At 34.5% G+C, this 22,777-nt stretch overlaps 1 protein-coding gene across 1 annotated transcript; it reads left to right on the forward strand.

The window, feature by feature from the left end:
- Positions 1–22: 22 nt before the first annotated feature.
- LOC125265783 (zinc finger protein 91-like) lies at positions 23–22,777 on the forward strand (the record flags this gene model as incomplete). The annotated part of the gene is made up of 5 exons (XM_048186292.1): positions 23–223; positions 9,101–9,585; positions 9,670–10,062; positions 14,841–14,965; positions 21,521–22,777. Coding segments are annotated over 5 exons (2,355 nt in total), but the record flags the coding sequence as incomplete, so codon positions are not given.

Consider the following 22,777-nt stretch of genomic DNA (forward strand, 5'->3'; position numbering starts at 1 on the left):
TTTTATTACAGTGAGCGATTTAAAAAAACACCAGAGAATTCACACTGGAGAAAAACCTTACAAGTGTTCACACTGTGACAAGAAATTCAGTGATTCATCACATCTGAAAAGACATGAGAGGATCCACACTGGAGAAAAACCTTACAAGTGTTCACACTGTGACAAGAGATTCAATCTGTCACATCCCCTGAAAACACATGAGAGGAACCACAGCACATCCACTGTGTGCTGAAAATGATCATTTTAACAATGCACTGAAAGGATTTTTTAAAAACACATTATTTAATATCCTTAAGTGTATCTAAAGTTACATTTTTTGTTTACTTATAGGTTGTTTGCACATGATGTCACAGCAGCAGCGCGAATGAGTCTGGAGGGCAGGGAGTGATGTTACTATATCCTAATAAAAACTCAAAATTCGCATGTTGTTTATGGTTGCTCAAATCGATAAAATCGAGAACCCAGAAAGTGTTTATATCGTTTACATAACATATACCGTTTTTTATAACTCATTTTTTTTTTTTTACTTTAAAAGTTGTCGCCTTTTATAGCGTTTTGCGTCTGCTGATACTGAAATGAATATGGATACCTGCTTACCTTTTGTTTTTGACTTGATTAAATATTCACATTCTTTATGCTGTCGTTTGCAGGGAGGAGAAGTTATTTTATCCTATTGAATGATAATTTTGTGTTTTCACTTCAGTTTTGTAGAACTCAGTTCATGTTGATGTGGTTACCATGAAAACAGTCACGCACTGCTGCTTCAATGTCCAAATAAAATAAATGTGTTTAACAAGCTGACAGAAGTCGATGCATTTATTTGTTGGAAGCGTGTAAATGTAACTGTAGTTTTAATGTTGTCTTTGTAAATATTCACTTTCCCATATGGCCACGAAGGAGAATCGGAGGGTCATGATCAGGGGACAGACAGTGACATGCTGTATTTTTGTATTAATCTCAACAATTGACAACCAAAATTAAACCCATAGAAGCTTGTGAACAGTTTGAAGTGGCTGTGTGCAAGTTATAATCATTCACAAGCAAGTGAGTCATACTCGCAAACGTTAACGTTAACGTTAATTATTACACAAAAACCAAATACAAAACTCAGCTAAGTATGTGATTATTTTGAGTGAAAGGCAGTGTGTTTATTTAGTGACATTATTACATTTGCTAGTCGTCTTCCCTCACCTCCTCAACACTTCGGTAAAGTTAGTTTTATATTCGCACATTCAGACTTCTGATAAATTCAGACTTTCCAATAAATATGCAATAAATTAATGTTTGCGAATTTTAAGCAGCGACATGATATTGACAACCAACGATTGTCAACTTACATCATTTTTCACAGTCGATAAAAATAGGCAAGTATTGTTTTAATGGCATATTTACTTGTGAATGTCCACTGAATGTCCAATGTAGTGTGATTAACAAGGCTATTGAATACGGATGTCCGAATGTACGAATATAAAACCAACTTTACCCTAGTCTCCTCAACCAAGACTAAAATTGTAGCTATTACACCGTCCAGTCTTTTTCCCCGAATGATAGTGAGTTCCTATTGCAATTCTCGATTCAGCATAAATGACCAACAATGGTGACATTTTTCACAATCATGACAGAAAATTAAAATACTGCCATAACTTCACTAGTAGAAAGGCAGTGCGATATAAACAAATCAAATCTAGAACTGAACACGGTGTGACGGCAGCTTCACATTCTCTATATCTACCTCCTCAATGGCAATCAAGTCTTTCAATTCAGTAAAAAAGTCGCTCCTCTTCATAACATAAGAATCATGTCCAACGTATGTTGTGATTTTCTGTTTAAAACTTTCTAAACCAGCACAGAAAGGACTTTTCTCCATCTCTTCCATTATAATTTTCACTGCTTGCCCTCCACCGGAATTTCGCGCGTCACCAGAACCACGTGATTGCAAACAACCTCTTCATCCTTGGAATTCATTTTATTACTTGTGCTTAATTATTTCAGAAAGTGTTCAAATGTGTGACTAATGCATTAAAAACCAATTTTTTAATATATGCAGTGCAGTCTACATTTTGAAAATACGTGTAAATCTAATAAGTTTACTCTGGCAGAATCATGTTACAATCACACACACAAATCTAAATTAAACAACACACCAGCAGCACAAGTAACATTACATATTACATAATACGGCACTCGTCTGAATCCCCTTCACTCAGGTGAAGTATAAAGTCTTAATTTAATTAATTTAATAAAACACTGAAAGCTCAATTCATCGCTCAATCTTGGGAATTCTGACCAGTTCAATCAAGTGGCATCGCAGCCTGAGCTTGATGGTGACAACAAACCGCTAATGAGTTGTTCACACCAGACGCGACATGCGTGAATAAATCACGCTATTCGCGTGTAGGACGCTTGAACATTTTGAGTTTACTCGCTTCATTCGCGCGTGAAATTCACTTCACAACAGACGCGAATTCGCATCACTAGAGGGGCTCTCCCGCTCCTTTATGTGTCCCAGACTCTTCCACACACTTCCTCTGAATAAATACACAACTCGCCAGCGGGAAAGTAGTTGTAAAATACGGCGAATAAGCTCAATTAAAAGCGTGTAGTCTCAATATTTATATAGCCTATAGCTCGAGTAAAGACCGTTTTTACTATTTAACAGATTGTCCGACCTCCTCACTCACTTTCTTCCAAGCAAGATCATTTTTTATTCCTGTTTCTATAAAAGTATGAATATGTATCTTACAGCATTGTTGTTTCGGATTTCTGCCTCCGTCAGTAGGCCTACTAAAGCAAGCTCCTGATTGGCTAATGCGGTGCGAATTTTTTTTTTTTTTTTTTTTTACTAAAATTTCAACTAAAATATCAGTTTAAATCTAGATTAAAGACGCATCTCTTTAGCCAAGCATTCTCATAATAATATCAGATCAATTGCAAGTGACTATATTTACTTAATGTTATGAACAGCAGCTACAATTATTCTCCATTTGCTTTCCTGATTTATCTCGGGATGCCCGTGACTAGAGAGTACATCAGCTTCAGTTTGGATCCAACCTCTTAAGAAGACCTCAGATGACCAACACCTGTGAAGAGACGGCGCCAACTCCTGCGAGGACTTCAGAAGATGCAACATCTGGATCAACATGCACATTGCCCAATTTCTATATCCTAGAAATAAATAATAATAATAATAAAAAAAAACCTACCTCTTCCTTTTTGAATTAAGCAAATGGATAGCACATGGTACAACTGAAAAATTAAATCTGTTTGTCTTAGCTAAAGGGACCCTATACAAAGATCCTGAGGGGAGGGTCTGAAATGAATATGTCGCTTTCTTTATCACCTGTGGCCTGTTGCACAAAGCCGGTTTCAGTTTCTACCCAGGTAAGTTCAAGATTAGTTTGAGCAAACTCTGGTTTTTCGGGCTCATGAAGGTGGATTGGTTTTTAGCGAGGTTCATTGCTATGGTAACTTATGCCACACGGCTAACCTGCTCCAGAGCAGGATTTATTCTGGGTTAGAGATCACAAACCCAAACTCGACCAATCAGCTGTGAGTAAGTGACATGTGTCTGATGCAATAAAGCCACTCCCCCTGTATCTCCAAATTAAATCTGTTTATAGTGAAAACATTTTAGAGAGACTAAAGAGATGTGTCTTTAATCTAGACTTAAATTGATATTTTAGTTGAAATTTTAGTTAAAAAATATTTTAGTAAATTTGGCGCAAATTCGCACTGCCTTAACCAGTCAGGAGCTTGCTTTAGTAGTGAAGGAGGCAGAAATCCAAAACAACAATGGAGGACAAAATCATTGTCGCTGTAAGATAGCCTACATATTCATACTTTTATAGAAACAGGAATAAAAATGATAATTAGGCCTATTATAGTAATTGACAATATTAAACTTTGCTTTGAAATTAAAATAAATATAATACATGCATATTATATAAATCTTTCAAACAGATAAAGCTTACAAGTATTTTTTTGAGCTCTTTTGTGAAACTATATTAATTATTCAGTATATTTGTTTGATGCACATGCATTGATATAGTCAGATATTTTCTTTCTCAAATTTTCACTAGTGTTTATTCCTGCTTTGTAAATGTGTTTAATTTCATATTTTTCATAAAGATCTCTTAATCTTCAGAAGAGACATGAATTGCGCGACTCTCTCTCGAGAAGTGTATCAAACTGACGTTCTCCTTGTTCCGTGTGATTGGCTGTTCATCACTCTTTCAGATGCACACGCTTTGCAAACTCTGGATTAAACCTGAGTTGACAGAGAAGGTTTATACTGAGCGTTGTGAAACATCTGATCCTGATCTAAACCAGGTTGGATTTATCTGGATTTGTCAACTCCAAACCTATTGTGAAACTCAGAGTTTGTTCAGCTTCATGCAACAGATTACTGAATATAAAAACAAATCTGGCAACCCAGGCAATTTCACACCCAATACTTTACTGCAGTCATTTCCAACCTTTGATAGTGAATTCTTCTGTTTGACCTTTAAAGAGTCAAACCAACAAATCAATCCTGCCTGATTTTAAGAATTTTAAGAATGATCAATAAAACCAACATCCAAGAATCTCTCTTGACCAGAGAGTTGTATATCATGAAAAATATAATTAATTGTAATTATATATAGAACAGGGAAGTTTCTTTAAACATGTTGTTTTTAAAATCAATAAATTACTCTAAGCTGTTCCACTTCTGCTAATTTTCTGCAACCAGTTTTCTGTTGTTAAAGCCTGTTCACACCAAGAAAGATATCTGCTCCCGTTCACCATCTCAGTGTCAGACAGCTGCCTTCTAAAAAAAAACACAAAAAAGCTTTTCTTATTTAGTATTTTTTGTCTTGCTTTCAGTCTAAATATATATGAAAAATCTTAGATGCTTTTGCTAGATAAGTAAAATGACATAAGATCCTTTTTCTTCTTTTCTGGAGAAAAAAAATCTAAATTAAGTTAGTTTTTGCCATAGTGATTGAAAGATGAAGTACTACAAAATATATATTTTAATATATTATAGTGAGATGCTCAGCTGATGATCTGAATGTTTTGTTGAATGAGTGTTGATAGTATGAGGATCATCAATATTAACAGAGAAACTGCTGAAAACACTCTTTATTTCATGTCAATAGTTCCTGTTTTCACCTCATTTATTATGCTGATGTCTTCAGATCTGCTGTAAATTGACACTTCAAGCTCATTTCATTGCTGTCAACAGACTTTATGCTTTCAGCTGTTTTTCTTACCATTATTTATTATTGCAAGAAGTGACATTACATTACTTGTATTCTTTTTTTGTATTTCTTGATATCTGACTGTTGAATGAAGAAGCAGAATAATGTTAGGATCAGCAATAAATATAATTTACGAATTATCATCAGTTACTTTACAATAAATAGACAGACATGCATAAATGCTTACAAGTGTCATTTATTATAAAACAAACTCAAACTGATATATGTTTGATTTTGGCAGATCAGCTCCTCCCATCACAGTCACATCATCAGTGATGCTCCTCCCACACTTAGTTTCACAGTCAATGAAACTCCTCCCACTATAATCACATCATCAGTGAAGCTCCTCCCACTGTAATTCCCCAATAAATGCTGGAATATTCCCATCAGAGCATCAGGAAGAGCTGAAATCTGCAAAGACTGAGTTTATTAAAGAGGACAGTGAGAACATGAGTGATCCAGAACCCTGCAGAATGAAACACACTGAAGATACTGAAGAACAAAGAGGTTGGTGTTTATTCTTCATTCAGTCATGATGCTGAACAACATTCATGTTAGAAAGATTCAAACACTTCTGCACATTTCTAAACAGTCAGACTGAAATGAGTACAAATGTTTGTTTTCAACAAAAAAGGCAGGTTTGAGTCTGTTTTAGTCTGAAAATCTTTATAGTGACAGTAATGTCTTGAAAGTTATGAAAATGAAACACCAAGTGAGTCGATATTTTAATATGAATTATGAACCTCAGCTGCATTCAACGATAAAAATACTGACGGTCTTCATGAAAGCGATTGACTAAACAATGTCCCCCGTGGCTTTTAGTTCAAAAGTGTGTACATTTGGAGAATTATTTATAGATTCTCATATGTTTTGTCAGTAATATTTATTCAATTTTTACTCTTACATGTGGCGATGTGAGTATTATGGAGCTCTAACCACTCTCGTGTATTATGTCTGTTTCATTCATACTAAAAGCCAGAGGGGGCACCCTCGAGCAGAAAGTGCAAGAGTGATACTTTCATTAATTATATGACAGAAATCCCTTTGATAATAAAATGCAGAGAGAGATTATCTGTGTTTTCAAGCCATGTCAGGTAGAGTTTATTAGAGTATATTTAGTATAATAGTCTATATTTATAACACAATGCTAATCAACATAGCCTGTATCACTGTGCAGAATAATATAAAATAATATATTTTCTGTCTCATTTTTTTTGTTTTGAAGCCAAAAAATTATCACAGAAGATTGTTTTAAACACGCGACTTGCGTTACAGTGAGTTTGAAGCAAAAACATGGTTTTAATCATAAATTGTCGTGTTTTGATGGGGTGCTAACATGCTAGCTAGCCCTTATGTATCTGTTTGAATAGTAAAGCTCATTTGAATGTTTGAAAGAAGGTGAAGTGAGAAGAAACAAAAACAGTGTGAATAGAGAGTCATCAGTAATTTCAATAATGACAAAAGAATTATAATTAGAGCCATAACCAAGCCGGAGAGCTGTGAATGTGTGCAGGAGAGACTGAAACTGAATGGGGCAGTTTGAACCCCAAAACAATAGAGACACTGAATAGATGCTTAGAGGATGACAATAAACATCAGTTAGCATTTTAGATGTTTTCTCAAAATTATCTTCAGATTTGAAATAGAATATGGCTTTAGCTCTAGTGCATTTCTAGACTGAAACAAGGCTAATTTTATTTTCATGTTTCATAAAATACATTTCTAATAATATTTAAGCTCTTCATAACTATTTTTTTTTATTAGTGACTGATGTTTCACAAACACAAGAATGCATATTATGAATACCTTTTGTGCAGCAAAAAAATGCTGGGCTATGAAAGTGTAAATTAACCTGCTGGCATTAGAGGCCTCACTGAGCCATTAAGTCATTAAATTACGAGAAAAAAGTCGTTAAATTACGAAAACAAATTTAATGACTTTATTCTCAACATTTTACCTCGACTTTTTTTCTCGAAATTTAACGAGTTTTTTCTCGTAATTTAATGACTTTATTCTCAACATTTTATTTCGACTTTTTTCTCGAAATTTAACGATTTTTTTTCTCAAAATGGTTTTATTTTTTTATTATTGCTTGGCCCTAATCCTCTTCCGTACAATGCAGCATTACCGTTTTGAATATCAATCATGCTGATCACTTTCATTATTTTACTCCGCTCATGCTCAGATAAATTTAAGGGCATAAAAGTCTTCAGTACCTTAAACAGTATAACATTTAATGACTATTAAGGTATTAATGACCATTTTAAGGTTCCAGCTAGTTTCCAGTATGTCTACAGATAATGTTCAACTAAAACATATTGTTCGACCAACAATATCTTATCAATTAATTATGACGTTCTTGGTTTTCTTCCTATTTAGTAAATCCAGGCAATTGGTTGATAAAACATTGATTAAAAATAAGATACAATTTATACAAAACGAAATTCACTTTAAAGAAAGGCTTATTATAAAATGAAGTGGTGAAAATCACGTCTGACCCACTGCATGTCTCCTGACATACTGCTCATCATATTAGCCTATCTTAAACATACTGTTCACTTTTCATAATCAACATAAATGAAAATTAAAAACTAATATTAGGCTATAGTCTAATATTTAAACATAAATATGAAACTATGTTTTTTGACCCTCGGGCCGACGATCGCGCCGGCGCTTTCTGGTGGATTTTTCCTCATGACAGCTGAAACTTAAAATAGGCCTACTCCGTCATTTTTGGCGATACAGATTAGTGCAAGACATCATCACAAACTACAAATGGTCTACTTTTATGTGTGCATGCTCACAGTAAAAACGAAACCTTCTGCTTTTGTAAAATGAAAAAACAACCAAAAAAACAGAATGCGCTTTCATCTTGTCTTTAAATCTGTCTGAAACGTCTAAAAAGTAAACTGAAACTCAGCGAATAATTATCACACAAAAAACATAGGTCTAAAGAAAACATGAAATGTCTACTTTTTAAATCAAACAATTCACATTTAAAACAAATATTCTCCTGCAATGTAATCTGTAAACTAAAGAGAAGCACAGTTTCTCCTGACTCATGTTGAGAATGTTAATGCTGCGAGGGTGTTTCTAATATAACGACATAATGATATATAACAAATAAAACAAGACTATTCATTCTGTGGAATATTGAATAGTTTCCTCAAAGTAGGCTAGGCTTATTGTATTGGCTTCATTTGCGGGTGGGACGTGTCTCGATCTCGCGGCACGCACGGACGTACCTAAAAGAAAGAAACATCTCAGTTTGATAAGAAATTCGTTGGTCTGTGATAAATAAGAGGCGATCTCTCAGCTGACGCACAACAAAATAATGATTTAATTTAATATTTTTTTACCCAGCACTGGAAAGCTTTTATCATATAAATGCAGGATTCTAGTGATGTTCGTTTGAGCTCTTTTGTATTGCTTTTTTCCCTCAAATCTCCCTCTTACTCGTTCTCTCTCCTCAATGTTATAGCCACGCCCCCTAATGCTGATTGGTTACGCGATTAATGTTGGGGTCACCCAACTAACTTCCAAACTGTGTTTTTTAAAATCTACTTACTCCATCTTGAAGTTCTCACTACAGAAACATGAGATTTGTCTATAATGTTTTAAAAACAATAATTGAAGATCAATGATCCTCATTCATAAAAAGTTTCAGGGACATTACTTAACATTCATTAATTTATAAAAAGGCATCAAGGTGATGATAATATTTTATAGCAGTTGTCTAGTTTCTGCTATTACATCAGGGCTCACTTTTATGTATATATGTATATTTCTTTCTTTGGATTATTTTGATGTACTGAAAATAAAATTATTTTATTTCTTCCATTTCAGATATGATTAAAGAGGAGGAGGAAAGTGAAGAACTGAGTGAAGTGGAGGAGAAACATCATGTCAAACCTGGAGAAAAACCTTTGAGTCACTCAAAGACTAAAAAGACGTTTTTAAAGAAAAGAAGAGCAAAGAAATCTACAACCTGCACTCAGTGTGGAAAGTGTTTCACAACTAAATATGATCTTAAGATTCACAAGAGGATCCACACTGGAGAGAAGCCGTATGTATGCAGACAATGTGGAAACAATTTCACAACCAAACAAAGCCTTGATGTTCACATGAGAGTTCATACTGGAGAGAAGCCGTTCAAGTGTGATCAGTGTGGGAAAGATTTCACAAAGAATTATAATCTTGAGATTCACATGAGGATCCACACTGGAGAGAAACCATTCACATGTGATCAGTGTGGGAAAACATTTAATAGGGCATCAAGCCTGAAGAAACACCTGACAGTTCATATGAAGGAGAAACCGTATTCATGTTCTGTGTGTGGAAAGAGATTTTCACTGCTGCAATATTTACATGCGCATCAGAAAATACACACTGGTGTGAGAGAGTTCATGTGCTTTGAGTGTGAGAAGACTTTTACTACAGGGAGCGAATTAAAAAAACACCAGAGAATCCACACTGGAGAAAAACCTTACAAGTGTTCACACTGTGACAAGAGATTCAGTCGTTCATCATCTCTGAAAACACATGAGAGGAGCCACACTGGAGAAAAACCTTACAAGTGTTCACACTGTGACAAGAGATTCAGTTGTTCATCATCTCTGAAAACGCATGAGATGATCCACACTGGAGAAAAACATTACAAGTGTTCACACTGTGACAAGAGATTCAATGTGTCAGCAAATCTGAAAACACATGAGAAGATCCACACTGGAGAGAAACCTTACAAGTGTTCACAGTGTGACAAGAGATTCAACCGGTCATCACATCTGAAAACACATGAGAGGATCCACAGCAGAGAGAAGCTGCACATTTAGGCCCCGTCCACACGGAGACGCGTTTCTGTGAATCCGCACAATTTTTTTTATCGGATAGGCGTTTCGTCCACAAGGATCCGGCGTTTTCAAAAGGTGAAACCGCTATTTTTTGAAACCGGGTCCCAGAGTGGAAAAATTTGAAAACGCCGTCTTTGCGTTTTCGTGTGGACGGGGCAATCCGTATATTTTCTGAAACGATGATGTCATCATCCCACGTGTTGACCCTAGTCAGACGCGCTAACAGCACAAAACAGCACCAACAACAGCAATAGCAGACTCTGGATGCTTGCGTTCGTGCTGCAGAAGCTACTGAACCAAAATAAAACGTTATTTCTAAGCTTAGCTAAAGTTTGTATTCAGCGCGCAAGGTTTATGAGCATGCTCCAAGTCTTCTTCGCTGCTTTAAGTGCATTTCTGCGGCAGAATTACAGCGCCACATACTGGTCTGGCATGTATACTACATCACTTTGAGTCATTTCAGTGGTTTCGTGTGGACGCAGATATTTTTTGAGACGAGGGAAAAAAAAGATAGGTTTAGGGTAAGATCCGGCTTCGTGTGGACGTAGCCTTAAGTTAGGGCTGGATGATTATGACCTAAAATCAAAACCTCAATTAATTGAACATTTTACCTCGATTATGATTAATGAACGATTATTGTGTTTCTGAGTTTTGTTTTGTTTTTGCCCTCAGTTCACTTTCAAGGTTTGTACTGTAAATATGCTTGACTAATAAAGTTGGGATATTGTTTCCTATTGAAAGAGTGCTCTGACATAACAGCTTACTTTCAGCAGTTATTGTATCTTTGTTTAGTAACATTTCTTACAGATTTCTGCTCGTTGTAAATCATAAATAAGTGCACAGTACCAGTACATAATGAGAGCGACTGCATGTGTGAATTAGTTATACCGTCTCTATTAATTGTGAAGCTGTGGGTTGTAAACCCTAGTGAAAAAAAAGTATACTTTATTGTATTTTAAATATATTCCCTTTTTCTATAGTACATTGCAAATGCACTAACAAAAATGTACTATCTTTAAATATATAAAAAGTATATTAGAATCATATTTTCACAATACAACTTTTACCACACTTTTAAATGATTGTACTTTAGTGTATTTTAGAAAAATATATTTTACAAAAATATACTTGAAGTGAAAGTCAGTTTATTTTTTAAAAGTGTGTATATTTGCACTTTATAAAAATATATTTGAAGTATATTTTAACAGTGTGCTGAAAATTATCGTTGTAACAATGCACTGAAAGTATTTATTTATTTATTTTAAATACATTATTTAATATCCTGAAGTTGTATTGTATTTAAAGTTAAATTTGATTATATTTTTTAAGTTTACTTATTCATCCTTGGAATTCATTATATTACTTGTGCTTATTTATTTCAGTATGATTAATGCATTAAAAGCCCATTTAGTATATGCAGTGTAGCCTATACAATTTCCAAATATGTGTAAATGTTTAATAAGTTTACACTGGCAGAATCATTTCACAATCGTACACACAAATCTATATTGAACAACACACCAGCAGCACAAGTAACGTTACATGCAAAAAAAATATGTTGTTGAGTGGTTAAACTCGGGTGTGTCTCATACGTCCTGAAAAGTGAAGCCGCGGGCTCTTTGATCGCCCCCTGGAGGCTGGATGCAGTACAGGTCATAAACCCCGCCCTCTCAATGCAGTCGAATGAGACTTCAGTGAAAACTTAAAAATAAATTCTGTTTCAAATAAAACTTTCTGAAAGATGGTTTTGGTCATTTAAGGTAGTTGTTATCACGCTGATATATATTCAATTGTTCGTTTTTGTGATGATTTAGATTTTAGCTAGCAATTTGATGCTATAAAAACGGGGCGTGTCGTCATGATTCGAAGTTGATTGACAGCTTGTCTGAGGACTGTCGGAGCTTCGAGGGGAGATTGAAGATGTATTAACTAACTATTATTTTTCGATTTCTTTGTTATTTAACACCAACAAAATGAGTTGTTCAGCAGTAAACTGTACTAACCGACCTACAGGATCTGACGGATCACTGAACTTTTCTCAGTCACATTAAATGTGGGCGTTATAAGCTAATTAATAAATGTTATTAGTTAAGATAACACACCTAATGTTAACCATGTCGGGAAAAAGCAGGTGATCGTTATCTGGCAGTTACTTATTATTTTTATGGGTATAAAATAATAATTAGCAGGACAAAACTAATGACATCTTACTCTAATTACAGCAATCGATCTCCTGTAACGTTAGTTGAACTTGATTTAAAATGGCAGGACCATTTCTGACGATTTAGAGTTGTTTCTAGTGGCATATTATATTGATTTTATCTTCTGAATTCGCTGTTTCAAAAATATTATTGCTCTAGAAACAGAATAGCCTATTATTTTATAGGTAGAATTTTAAATTGTATATAATTTTTATAGTCTATTTAAAATACATGAATGATGACGCAGTCGTCTGGGCGGAAGTTTGATACCGCGACTCCGCCTCCGGCTCCACTGACGATTCCTTCTGCGCATGCCCAGGCTCCAAACTTTTTTTTTTTTTGACGTATTGCGTAACGTGTCAGCGCCCATTCAATGGCCCATTTTGGCTTCAGTTCAATACAATGGAAGGAAGCGGCGTCGCGTCGTCCATCTTTTTTTACAGTCTATGGTTAAACTTGAGACTTCGTTCGGAATTCAAAAGTCTCAACTTGGTCTGTGACCAATCAGATTTTGTTGCTCACTTCCTTCATCCAATCAGAGCTGCTGACGTCACGGTCCTCGTCTGAATCCCACTCGCTCAGTCACTCAGGGGTTTTCAGGTGAATTATATTGTTTGTCGCAATGTATAATTTATTTAATAAAACAGTGAAAGCGCAATACATCGCTCAATCTTGGGAATTCTGACCAGTTCAATCAAGTGACATCGCAGACTGACAGATGGCGACGACAACCGGCTAGGAATTTAATGTCCTACACGATCCTGAAAGAACCGGAGAAAAGTGCTGCTATTTGGAGGTAAGCTGTAGTCTACCAGTTAACAAACTTGACTATGTACGGAAAACAATATCGACATGCCGTACTGATACAGTTCTCTGCTGCTAATCCTATACTGTTTAGAAATATTATTGGTTCAATGTTAATACGTGAAACGTGAATAAAAAGTTGAACATGCTGTCTTCTATCTTTGGTAGGCTATATTCTGTTAACAGATGCTGTTCTTCACGAGTTTCTGCGGTCACTGTGTAAGCGGCCATCAGACAAATGAGAAGATCATCAGAAAATGAAATATGTGTAATTTGTATTTGTGTATAGAGGGTCACCATTGGTCCAATATTTTTTTTTTCTTTAATGAAAAACATGATAAGTTTTGCTGAATCTATGTTAAGAAATAAAAAACATTGGATTTGTCAATGAAATATGTCTCTTCATTACTGATGTTGTTACATTTTATTTGAATGGCCTTGAAAACAAATACTTGGGTAAAGTTGGTTTTATATTCGCACATTCGGACTTCTGATGCATTCAGACTTTCCAATAAATGTGCAATAAATTAATGTTTGCGGATTTTAAGCAGCGACATGATATTGACAACCAACGATTGTCAACTTACAACATTTTTCACAGTCGATCAAAATAGGCAAATATTGTTTTAATGGCATATTTACTTGTGAATGTCCACTGAATGTCCAATGTAGTGTGATTAACAAGGCTATTGAATACTGAATCCGAATGTGCGAAAATAAAACCAACTTTACCAAAGCAAAACAAATACATTCAACTTTGGGAAAATGTGTTAAACTATATTTAAATAGTAGCACAATTATAATACTGTATTGTGTGAGATTATGTAATTCAAAGTACAGTAGTCAACATTTGAAGTGGATCAAAAAAGTTCAGCAAAGTTGTCATAAGAAGAAGGATTTAGGACAACTTTGATAAAAGATGATTTTTGATCCACTTTATATGTTGATTATATTAAACAAAATATAAGTAATACCAAAGTATATTGATATTGACTTCAAAGTGTGTATTTTTTTGTCTTTGGAGTAAGCCAAAGGTACTGAGCATACAGTACTACTGTAAAATAATATTCATTGTATATTGCTTGTGTGTTCAGAAGACACTTGTATTTAATTTATAGTGTACTTAAATCACAAATAAAGTGTACTTATAACACATAAAAGTATACTTATAACACAAATTAAGTACACTTTATTATCACTAATCAAGCATGTAATTAGTCCCTACACAGGCATATACTTAAAGTGTACTAAGTATACTTGAAGTTGTTCCAATTTAGCACACAAAAGTACACTAAATATACTTTAAGTTGTATTAAAACACAACTGTATTACAACTAAAATATAATTAGTTGTTTCAAAATAGCACACTTTAAGTTAACTAATCAGTAACACACTTGAAATATACTAATAATTAGTCTTGCTGCAAGTATACTTAGTATACTTTTTCCACTAGGGTATGCTTTCCACTGTTTTTCTTACCATTATTTATAATTGCAAGAAGTGACATTACATTACTTGTATTTTTTTATTTTTATTTATTTTTTTTGTATTTCTTGATATCTGACTGTTGAATAAAGAAGCAGAATAATGTTAGGATCATCAATAAACATAATTTACAACATTATAATCAGTTACTTTACAATAAACAGACAGACATGCATAAATGCTTACAAGTGTCATTTATTATAAAACAAACTCAAACTGATATATGTTTGATTTTGGCAGATCGACCCCTCCCATCACAGTCACATCATCAGTGATGCTCCTCCTACACTGGACTTCACAGTCAATGAAGCTCCTCCCACTACAATCATGTCATCAACGAAGCTCCTCCCACTGCAATCATGTCATCACCGAAGCTCCTCCCACTGTAATTCCCCAATAAATGCTAGAATATTCCCAAGACTGAGTTTATTAAAGAGGACAGTGAGAACATGAGTGATCCAGAACCCTGCAGAATGAAACACACTGAAGATACTGAAGAACAAAGAGGTTGGTGTTTATTCTTCATTCATTCATGATGCTGAACAACATTCATGTTAGAAAGATTCAAACATTTCATCACAGTTATATAAACAGTCAAACTGAAATGGGTACAAATGTTTGTTTTCAACAAATGGTCAGTAAAGAGAGTTTCAGAAACTTTCATATTGTCAACATCAGGTCATGTTTTAAAGTTAGATTTAGTATAAAAGATTGTAATTACCTCAAGCTTCAGTTTTTGTCTTCTGTTTTACTCTGAAAATGTTATAGTGACAGTAATGTCTTGAAAGTTATGAAAATGAAACGCCAAGTGAGTCGATATTTTAATATGAATTATGAACCTCAGCTGCATACACTTAAAAAAAAAACTGATGGTCTTCATGAAAGCGATTGACTAAACAATGTCCCCCGTGGCTTTTGGTTCAAAAGCATGTACATTTTGAGAAATATTGATATATTCACATATGTTTACATCAAATTTCTATTATTCGATTTTTTTACTCTTAAATGTGGTGATGTGAGCATTATGGAGCGCTATTATGTCTGTTCCATTCATACTGGAAGCCAGAGGGCACCCTTGAGCAGAAAGTCAGAGAGTGAGACTTTCATTAATTATATGACATTTCAGAAATTTTTATTTTATAATTTTTTGTTCTGAAGCCACATCTGATCACAGAACGTTGTTTAAAACACTCGGCTTGCATTAGAGTGAGTTAATTTGGAGCAAAAACATGGTTTTAATCTCATAATCAAAATTGTCATGTTTTGATGGGGTGCTAACATGCTAGCTAGCCCTTATGCAGCTGTTTGAATAGTAAAGCTCACAAAAACAGTGTGAATAGAGAGTCATCAGTAATTACAATAATGACAAAAGAATTATAATTAGAGCCATAACCAAGCCGGAGAGCTGTGAATGTGTGCAGGAGAGACTGAAACTGAATGGGGCAGTTTGCACCACAAAACAATAGAGACACTGAATAGATGCTTAGAGGATGACAGTAAACATCAGTTAGCATTTTAGATGTTTTCTCAAAATTATCTTCAGATTTGAAATAGAATATGGCTTTAGCTGCAGTGCATTTCTAGACTGAAACAAGGCTAATTTTATTTTCATAAAGATGTTTCCCTAGTGAAAAAAAAGTATACTAAGTATACTTGCAGCAAGACTAATTATTAGTATATTTCAAGTGTATTAATGATTAGTTCATTTAAAGTGTGCTATTTTGAAACAACTAATTTTGTACTAAGTATATTTAAGTTGAAATTAAGTAGTATTAAAATACAACTTTAAGTATATTTAGTATACTTATGTGTGCTAAATTGGAACAACTTCAAGTATACTTAGTACACTTTAAGTATATGTCTGTGTAGGGACTAATTACATGCTTGATTAGTGATATTAAAGTGTACTTAAGTTGGGTTATAAGTATACTTTATTTGTGTTAAAAGTATATTTTTTGTTATAATATACGTTGTATTATAAGTATACTTTATTTCTGTTATAAGTATACTTTTATTTGTGTTATAGGTATACTTTATTTCTGTTATGAGTACACTTTGTGTTATAAGTACACTTTATTTGTGATTTAAGTACATTACAAAATAATTACGAGTGTCTTCAGAAAACACAAGCAATATACACTGAATATATTATTTTACAGGTAATAGTATATACTGTATGCTCAGTACCTTGGCTTATTCCAAATATTAAACATTACACACTTTGCAGTCAATAACAATACACTTTGTACTTTTGTATAATATAGTCAACATTTGAAGCGGATCAAAACCTTTAATCAAAGTTGTCCTAACTTTTTTGATCCACTTCAAATGTTGACTACTGTACTTTGAATTACATAATCTCACACAATACAGTTGTGCTACTATTTAAATACAGTTTAACACATTTTCCCAAAGTTGAATGCATTTGTTTTCAAGGCCATTAAAATAAATAAAATGTAACAACATCACTAATGAAGAGACATATTTCATTGACAAATCCAATAGTTTTTATTTAAACTTAGATTCAGCAAAACTTACCATGTTTTTCATTAAAGAAAATAAAATATTGGACCATGGTGACCCTCTATACACAAATACAAATTACACATTATATTCCATGTTCTGATGAGCTTCTCATTGTGTCTGATGGCACAATGATGACCGCAGAGACTCGTGAAGAACAGCATCTGTTGACAGAATATACCAAAGATATAAGACAGCATGTTCAACTCTTTATTCACGTTTACAATAGTCTGTCTAAATCCTACATTGAACCAATACTATTTCTGAACAGTAAATGAGGATTAGCAGCAGGAACTGTATCAGAATGGCATGTCGATATTGTTTTCGGTACATAGTCAAGCATAAAACACTTTATGAATTAATATCGTACAGAATACGGGCCGATTTGACCAATCATATGAATGTTTTGGTGCTGCATACAAACATGTGCCATAAACCACCACACAAAAACTCAAAAAGGAGATATCAAGCCGAAATATCGCTCTCCGTTTGTTAAAGAAAATAAAATAAAGTTTGTTAACTGGTAGACTACAACTCACCTCCCAATAGCAGCACTTTTCTCCGGTTCTTTCAGGATCGCGTAGGCCATTAGATTAGCCGGTTGTCGTCGCCATCACGGTCAGGCTGCGATGTCACTTGATTGAACTGGTCAGAATCCCCAAGATTGAGCGATGTATTGCGCTTTCAGTGTTTTATTAAATAAATTATACATTGCGACATTATACTTCACCTGAGTGACTGAACGAGGGGATTCAGACGAGGACCGTGACGTCAGCAGCTCTGATTGGCTGAAGGCAGTGAGCAACAAAATCTGATTGGTCACAGACCAAGTTGAAGAGACATTTGAATTCCGATAAGTTTAACCACTCGACATATTTTTTCGCATTACTTGAGCTGCTGGTGTGTTGATTAATATAGATTTGTGTATGATTGTAAAATGATTCTGCCAGTGTAAACTTAATAAACATTTACACATATTTGGAAATTGTATAAGCTACACTGCATATACTAAATGGGCTTGTAAGGCATTAGTCATACTGAAATAAATAGCACAAGTAATATAATGAATTCCAAGGATGAAGAAGTAAACTTAAAAATACACTCAAATTTAACATTAGATACACTACAACTTCAGGATATTAAATAATGTATTTTTTAAATATACTTTCAGTGCATTGTTACAATGATCATGTTCAGCACACTGTTAAAATATACCTCAAATATATTTTTATAAAGTGCAAATAAATACACTTTTAAAAAATGAACTGAACTTACACTTCAAGTATATTTTTCTAAAATATATTTTTTAGAAAATATACTAAAGTACAATTATTTTAAAGTGTGTTAAAAGTTGCATTGTGAAAATATGATACTAATATACTTTTTATATATTTAATGATAGTACATTTTTTGTTAGTATATTTTCAGTGTACTATAGAAAAAGGGAATATATTTAAAATACAATAAAGTATACTTTTTTTTCACTAGGGTTCATAAAATACATTTCTAATAATATTTAAGCTCTTCATAACTATTTTTATTAGCGACTGATGACGTTTCACAAACACAAGAACGCATATTGAGAATACCTTTTGTGCAGCAAAAAACGCTGAACTAAAAATTGGTATTAAAATTAGGGTGACCAAACGTCCTTTTTTCCCAGGACATGTCCTGTTTTCACATCCTGTCCTGGCCGTCCTGGGGTGCGTTTCCCAAAGCGAACTATGGTCGCAAGTTCCGTCGTTACCAATAGAGTTCAATGGGACTTACGACCATAGTTGGCTAACGATGCTTTCGGGAAATGCACCCCTGGTTGTTTTTTTTATAAAGTGATGAAAATGTCCTGGTTTTCATTACTTTTCATTGGGCCATTAAATTGACCAGTGTTACCAGATTTTCGGTTTCTGAGATTTTCGGTTTCCGAAGGTGGAGCATACATTAATATTAATGAGTTTCGCAGACATGCGCGATTGCACGTGCAACTGAGAATATTAGTTCACATTGTATCCCAAGACAGGATTATTCCATAAAAGTAACTATATTCTCAGCGTCGCGGCTGACTTATGCTTAAACTACAGTTGGTTACTTCTAGGTAACAGTTTATAATGTTTTCATTAGTATGCATGATTTGTGCAGTCATCTGTAACTGAATAACAGATACTTCGTGTAACAGCAGAGCAACCTACAGCTATCGTCTACAATGAGTTCAGCTCGTTGGGCTCTTCCTTTGTACCTTGCGATGTAACAGCTGATAGGCCTATATAAATTTCTTTATAACTTTCATGCCTATTTGATAAGAAACAAAAAAATGCTGGGAAAGATCAGCTCTACAGCAAAATATAGAAGGGCAAGCAAGAAGAAGAAAAACAGGATGAAGAAAACCAAATATATAGACACTTTTTGTTAGTTTTTGTACGTTTGTGAGAGCTATTTTTGTTAAATTTGTATTGCTAATATAGCTGAGGTATTTTTTAGTTATTTATTATTTATTTATTTTTCTAATACAGAAGAGATATTAACTTGTCATAATAAAATATGTTGAGTAACCTCTGAGAAGCCTATCTGAATTTGTGTATTTGGTTATAGATAGTGTTTTGTAATATAACAATTTTATATCCATACAGAGGAGGCATATTTTAAATGTATTGAAATTATAAGGCATCTTTGAGTAAACTTTGAGGTATCATTTGAGTATTGCCGGGCCAAGTGTCCTGGTTTTTGGTAATCAAAATATGGTCACCCTAATTAAAATTATAGAACTATTGTATATTTTTTTAAATGTTTATATTAGATTAGATTATTGAGAGCACTAACAATGACGCTAAACACCTCATTCTCTAGCAGTCGTCAGTGTGAAGTGGTTTACCTGCTCAACTCTATCTGGCCACTGTTACACAGGTAATGAGAGTGGATGTCTGTTTATCACAGCTGACGCACAACAAAATAATGATTTCATTTAATATTTTTTTACCCAGCGCTGGAAAAGTTTTAATCATATAAATGCAGGATTCTAGTGATGTTCATTTGAGCTCTTTTGTGTTGTTTTTTTTCCCCTCAAAACTCCCTCTTACTCGTTCTCTGTCCTCGATGTTATAGCCACGACCCCTAATGCTGATTGGTTACGCGATTGTTGGTGTCGGTGGACTAACTTCCAAACCGTGTTTTTCAAAATCTACTTACTCCACCTTGAAGTTCTTACTATAGAAACATGGGATTTGTCTATAATGTTTTCAAAATAATAATTAAAGATCAATGATCCTCATTCATAGAAAGTTTCAGGGACATTACTTAACATTCATTAAAGGTGCCCTAGAACTTTTTTTTAAAAAGATGTAATATAAGTCTAAGGTGTCCCCTGAATGTGTCTGTGAAGTTTCAGCTCAAAATACCCCATAGATTTTTTTAAATTCATTTTTTTAACTGCCTATTTTGGGGCATCATTATAAATGAGCCGATTCAGGGCTACTGGCCCTTTAATTCTCGTGCTCCACGCCCACGGAGCTCGCGCTTGCCTTGAACAGTGCATAAACAAAGTTTACACAGCTGATATAACCATCAAATGGATCTTTACAAAGTGTTCGTCATGCATGCGGCATGCATGCGTCGGATTATGTGAGTATTGTATACTGTTATATTGTTTACATTTGATTCTGAATGAGTTTGAGGCTATGCTCCGTGGCTAACGGCTAATGCTACACTGTTGGAGAGATTTATAAAGAATGAAGTTGTGTTTATGCATTATACAGACTGCAAGTGTTTAAATGAAAATAGCGACGGCTCTTGTCTCCGTGAATACAGTAAGAAACAATGGTCACTTTAACCACATTTAACAGTACATTAGCAACATGCTAACGAAACATTTAGAAAGACAATTTACAAATATCACTAAAAATATCATGATATCATGGATCATGTCAGTTATTATTGCTCCATCTGCCATTTTTCGCTATTGTTCTTGCTTGCTTACCTAGTCTGTTGATTCACCTGTGCAGATCCAGACATTACTGGCTGCCCTTGTGTAATGTCTCGATCATGGGCTGGCATATGCAAATATTGGGGTGTACACCCCGACTGTTACGTAACAGTCGGTGTTATGTTGAGATTCGCCTGTTCTTCGGAGGTCTTTTAAACAAATGAGATTTATATAAGAAGGAGGAAACAATGGAGTTTGAGACTCACTGTATGTCATTTCCATGTACTGAACTCTTGTTATTTAACTATGCCAAGATAAATTCAATTTTTCATTCGAGGGCACCTTTAATTTATAAAAAGGCATCAAAGTGATGATAATATTTTATAGCAGTTGTCTAGTTTCTGCTATTACATCAGGGCTCACTTTTATGTATATATGTATATTTCTTTCTTTGGATTATTTTGATGTACTGAAAATAAAATGATTTTTTTTCTTCCATTATAGATATGATTAAAGAGGAGGAGGAGAGTGAAGAACTGAGTGAAGTGGAGGAGAAACATCATGACAAACCTGGAGAAAAAACTTTGAGTCGCTCAAAGACTAAAAAGACATTTTTAAAGAAAAGAAGAGCCAAGAAATCTACAACCTGCACTCAGTGTGGAAAGAGTTTCACAGCTAAATATCTTGAGCGTCACATGAAGACTCACACTGGAGAGAAGCCATTCACATGTGATCAGTGTGGAAAGAGTTTCACAATTAAATATGATCTTAAGATTCACATGAGGATCCACACTGGAGAGAGACCGTTCACATGCACTCAGTGTGGGAAGAGTTTCACAATTAAATATGATCTTAAGGTTCACATGAGGATCCACACTGGAGATAGACCGTTCACATGTGATCAGTGTGGAAAGAGTTTCACAACCAAACAACGTCTTGAGCGTCACATGAGGATCCACACTGGAGAGAAGCCGTATGCATGCAGACAATGTGGAAACAATTTCATAGCCAAACAAAGTCTTAAGATTCACATGAGGATCCACACGGGAGAGAAGCCGTTCACATGTAATCAGTGTGGAAAGAGCTTCACAACAAAAAGAAATCTTGATGTTCACATGAGTGTTCATACTGGTGAGAAGCCATTCACATGTGATCAGTGTGGAAAAAAATTTAATAGGGCATCAAGCCTGAAGATACACCTGACAGTTCATATGAAGGAGAAGCCATATTCATGTTCTGTGTGTGGAAAGAGTTTTTTACAGCTGGCAAATTTAAAAGCACATCAGAAAATACACACTGGTGTGAGAGAGTTTGTGTGCTTTGAGTGTGAGAAGACTTTTACTACAGGGAGCGAATTAAAAAAACACCAGAGAATTCACACTGGAGAAAAACCTTACAAGTGTTCACACTGTGACAAGAGATTCAGTCGTTCATCATCTCTGAAAACACATGAGATGATCCACACTGGAGAAAAACCTTACAAGTGTTCACACTGTGACAAGAGATTCAATCGGTCAACAAATCTGAAAACACATGAGAGGATCCACACTGGAGAAAAACCTTACAAGTGTTCACACTGTGACAAGAGATTCAACCGGTCAGAACATCTGAAAACACACGAGAGGATCCACAGCAGAGAGAAGCTGCACACTTAAGTTAGGGATGGACAATTATGACCTAAAATCAAAACCTCAATTAATTTAACATTTTACCTTGATTATGATTAATGAACGATTATTGTGTTTCTGAGTTTTGTTTTGT

The sequence above is a fragment of the Megalobrama amblycephala genome, linkage group LG1, assembly GCF_018812025.1.
Source record: "Megalobrama amblycephala isolate DHTTF-2021 linkage group LG1, ASM1881202v1, whole genome shotgun sequence".
Classification (NCBI taxonomy): Eukaryota; Metazoa; Chordata; class Actinopteri; order Cypriniformes; family Xenocyprididae; genus Megalobrama; species Megalobrama amblycephala.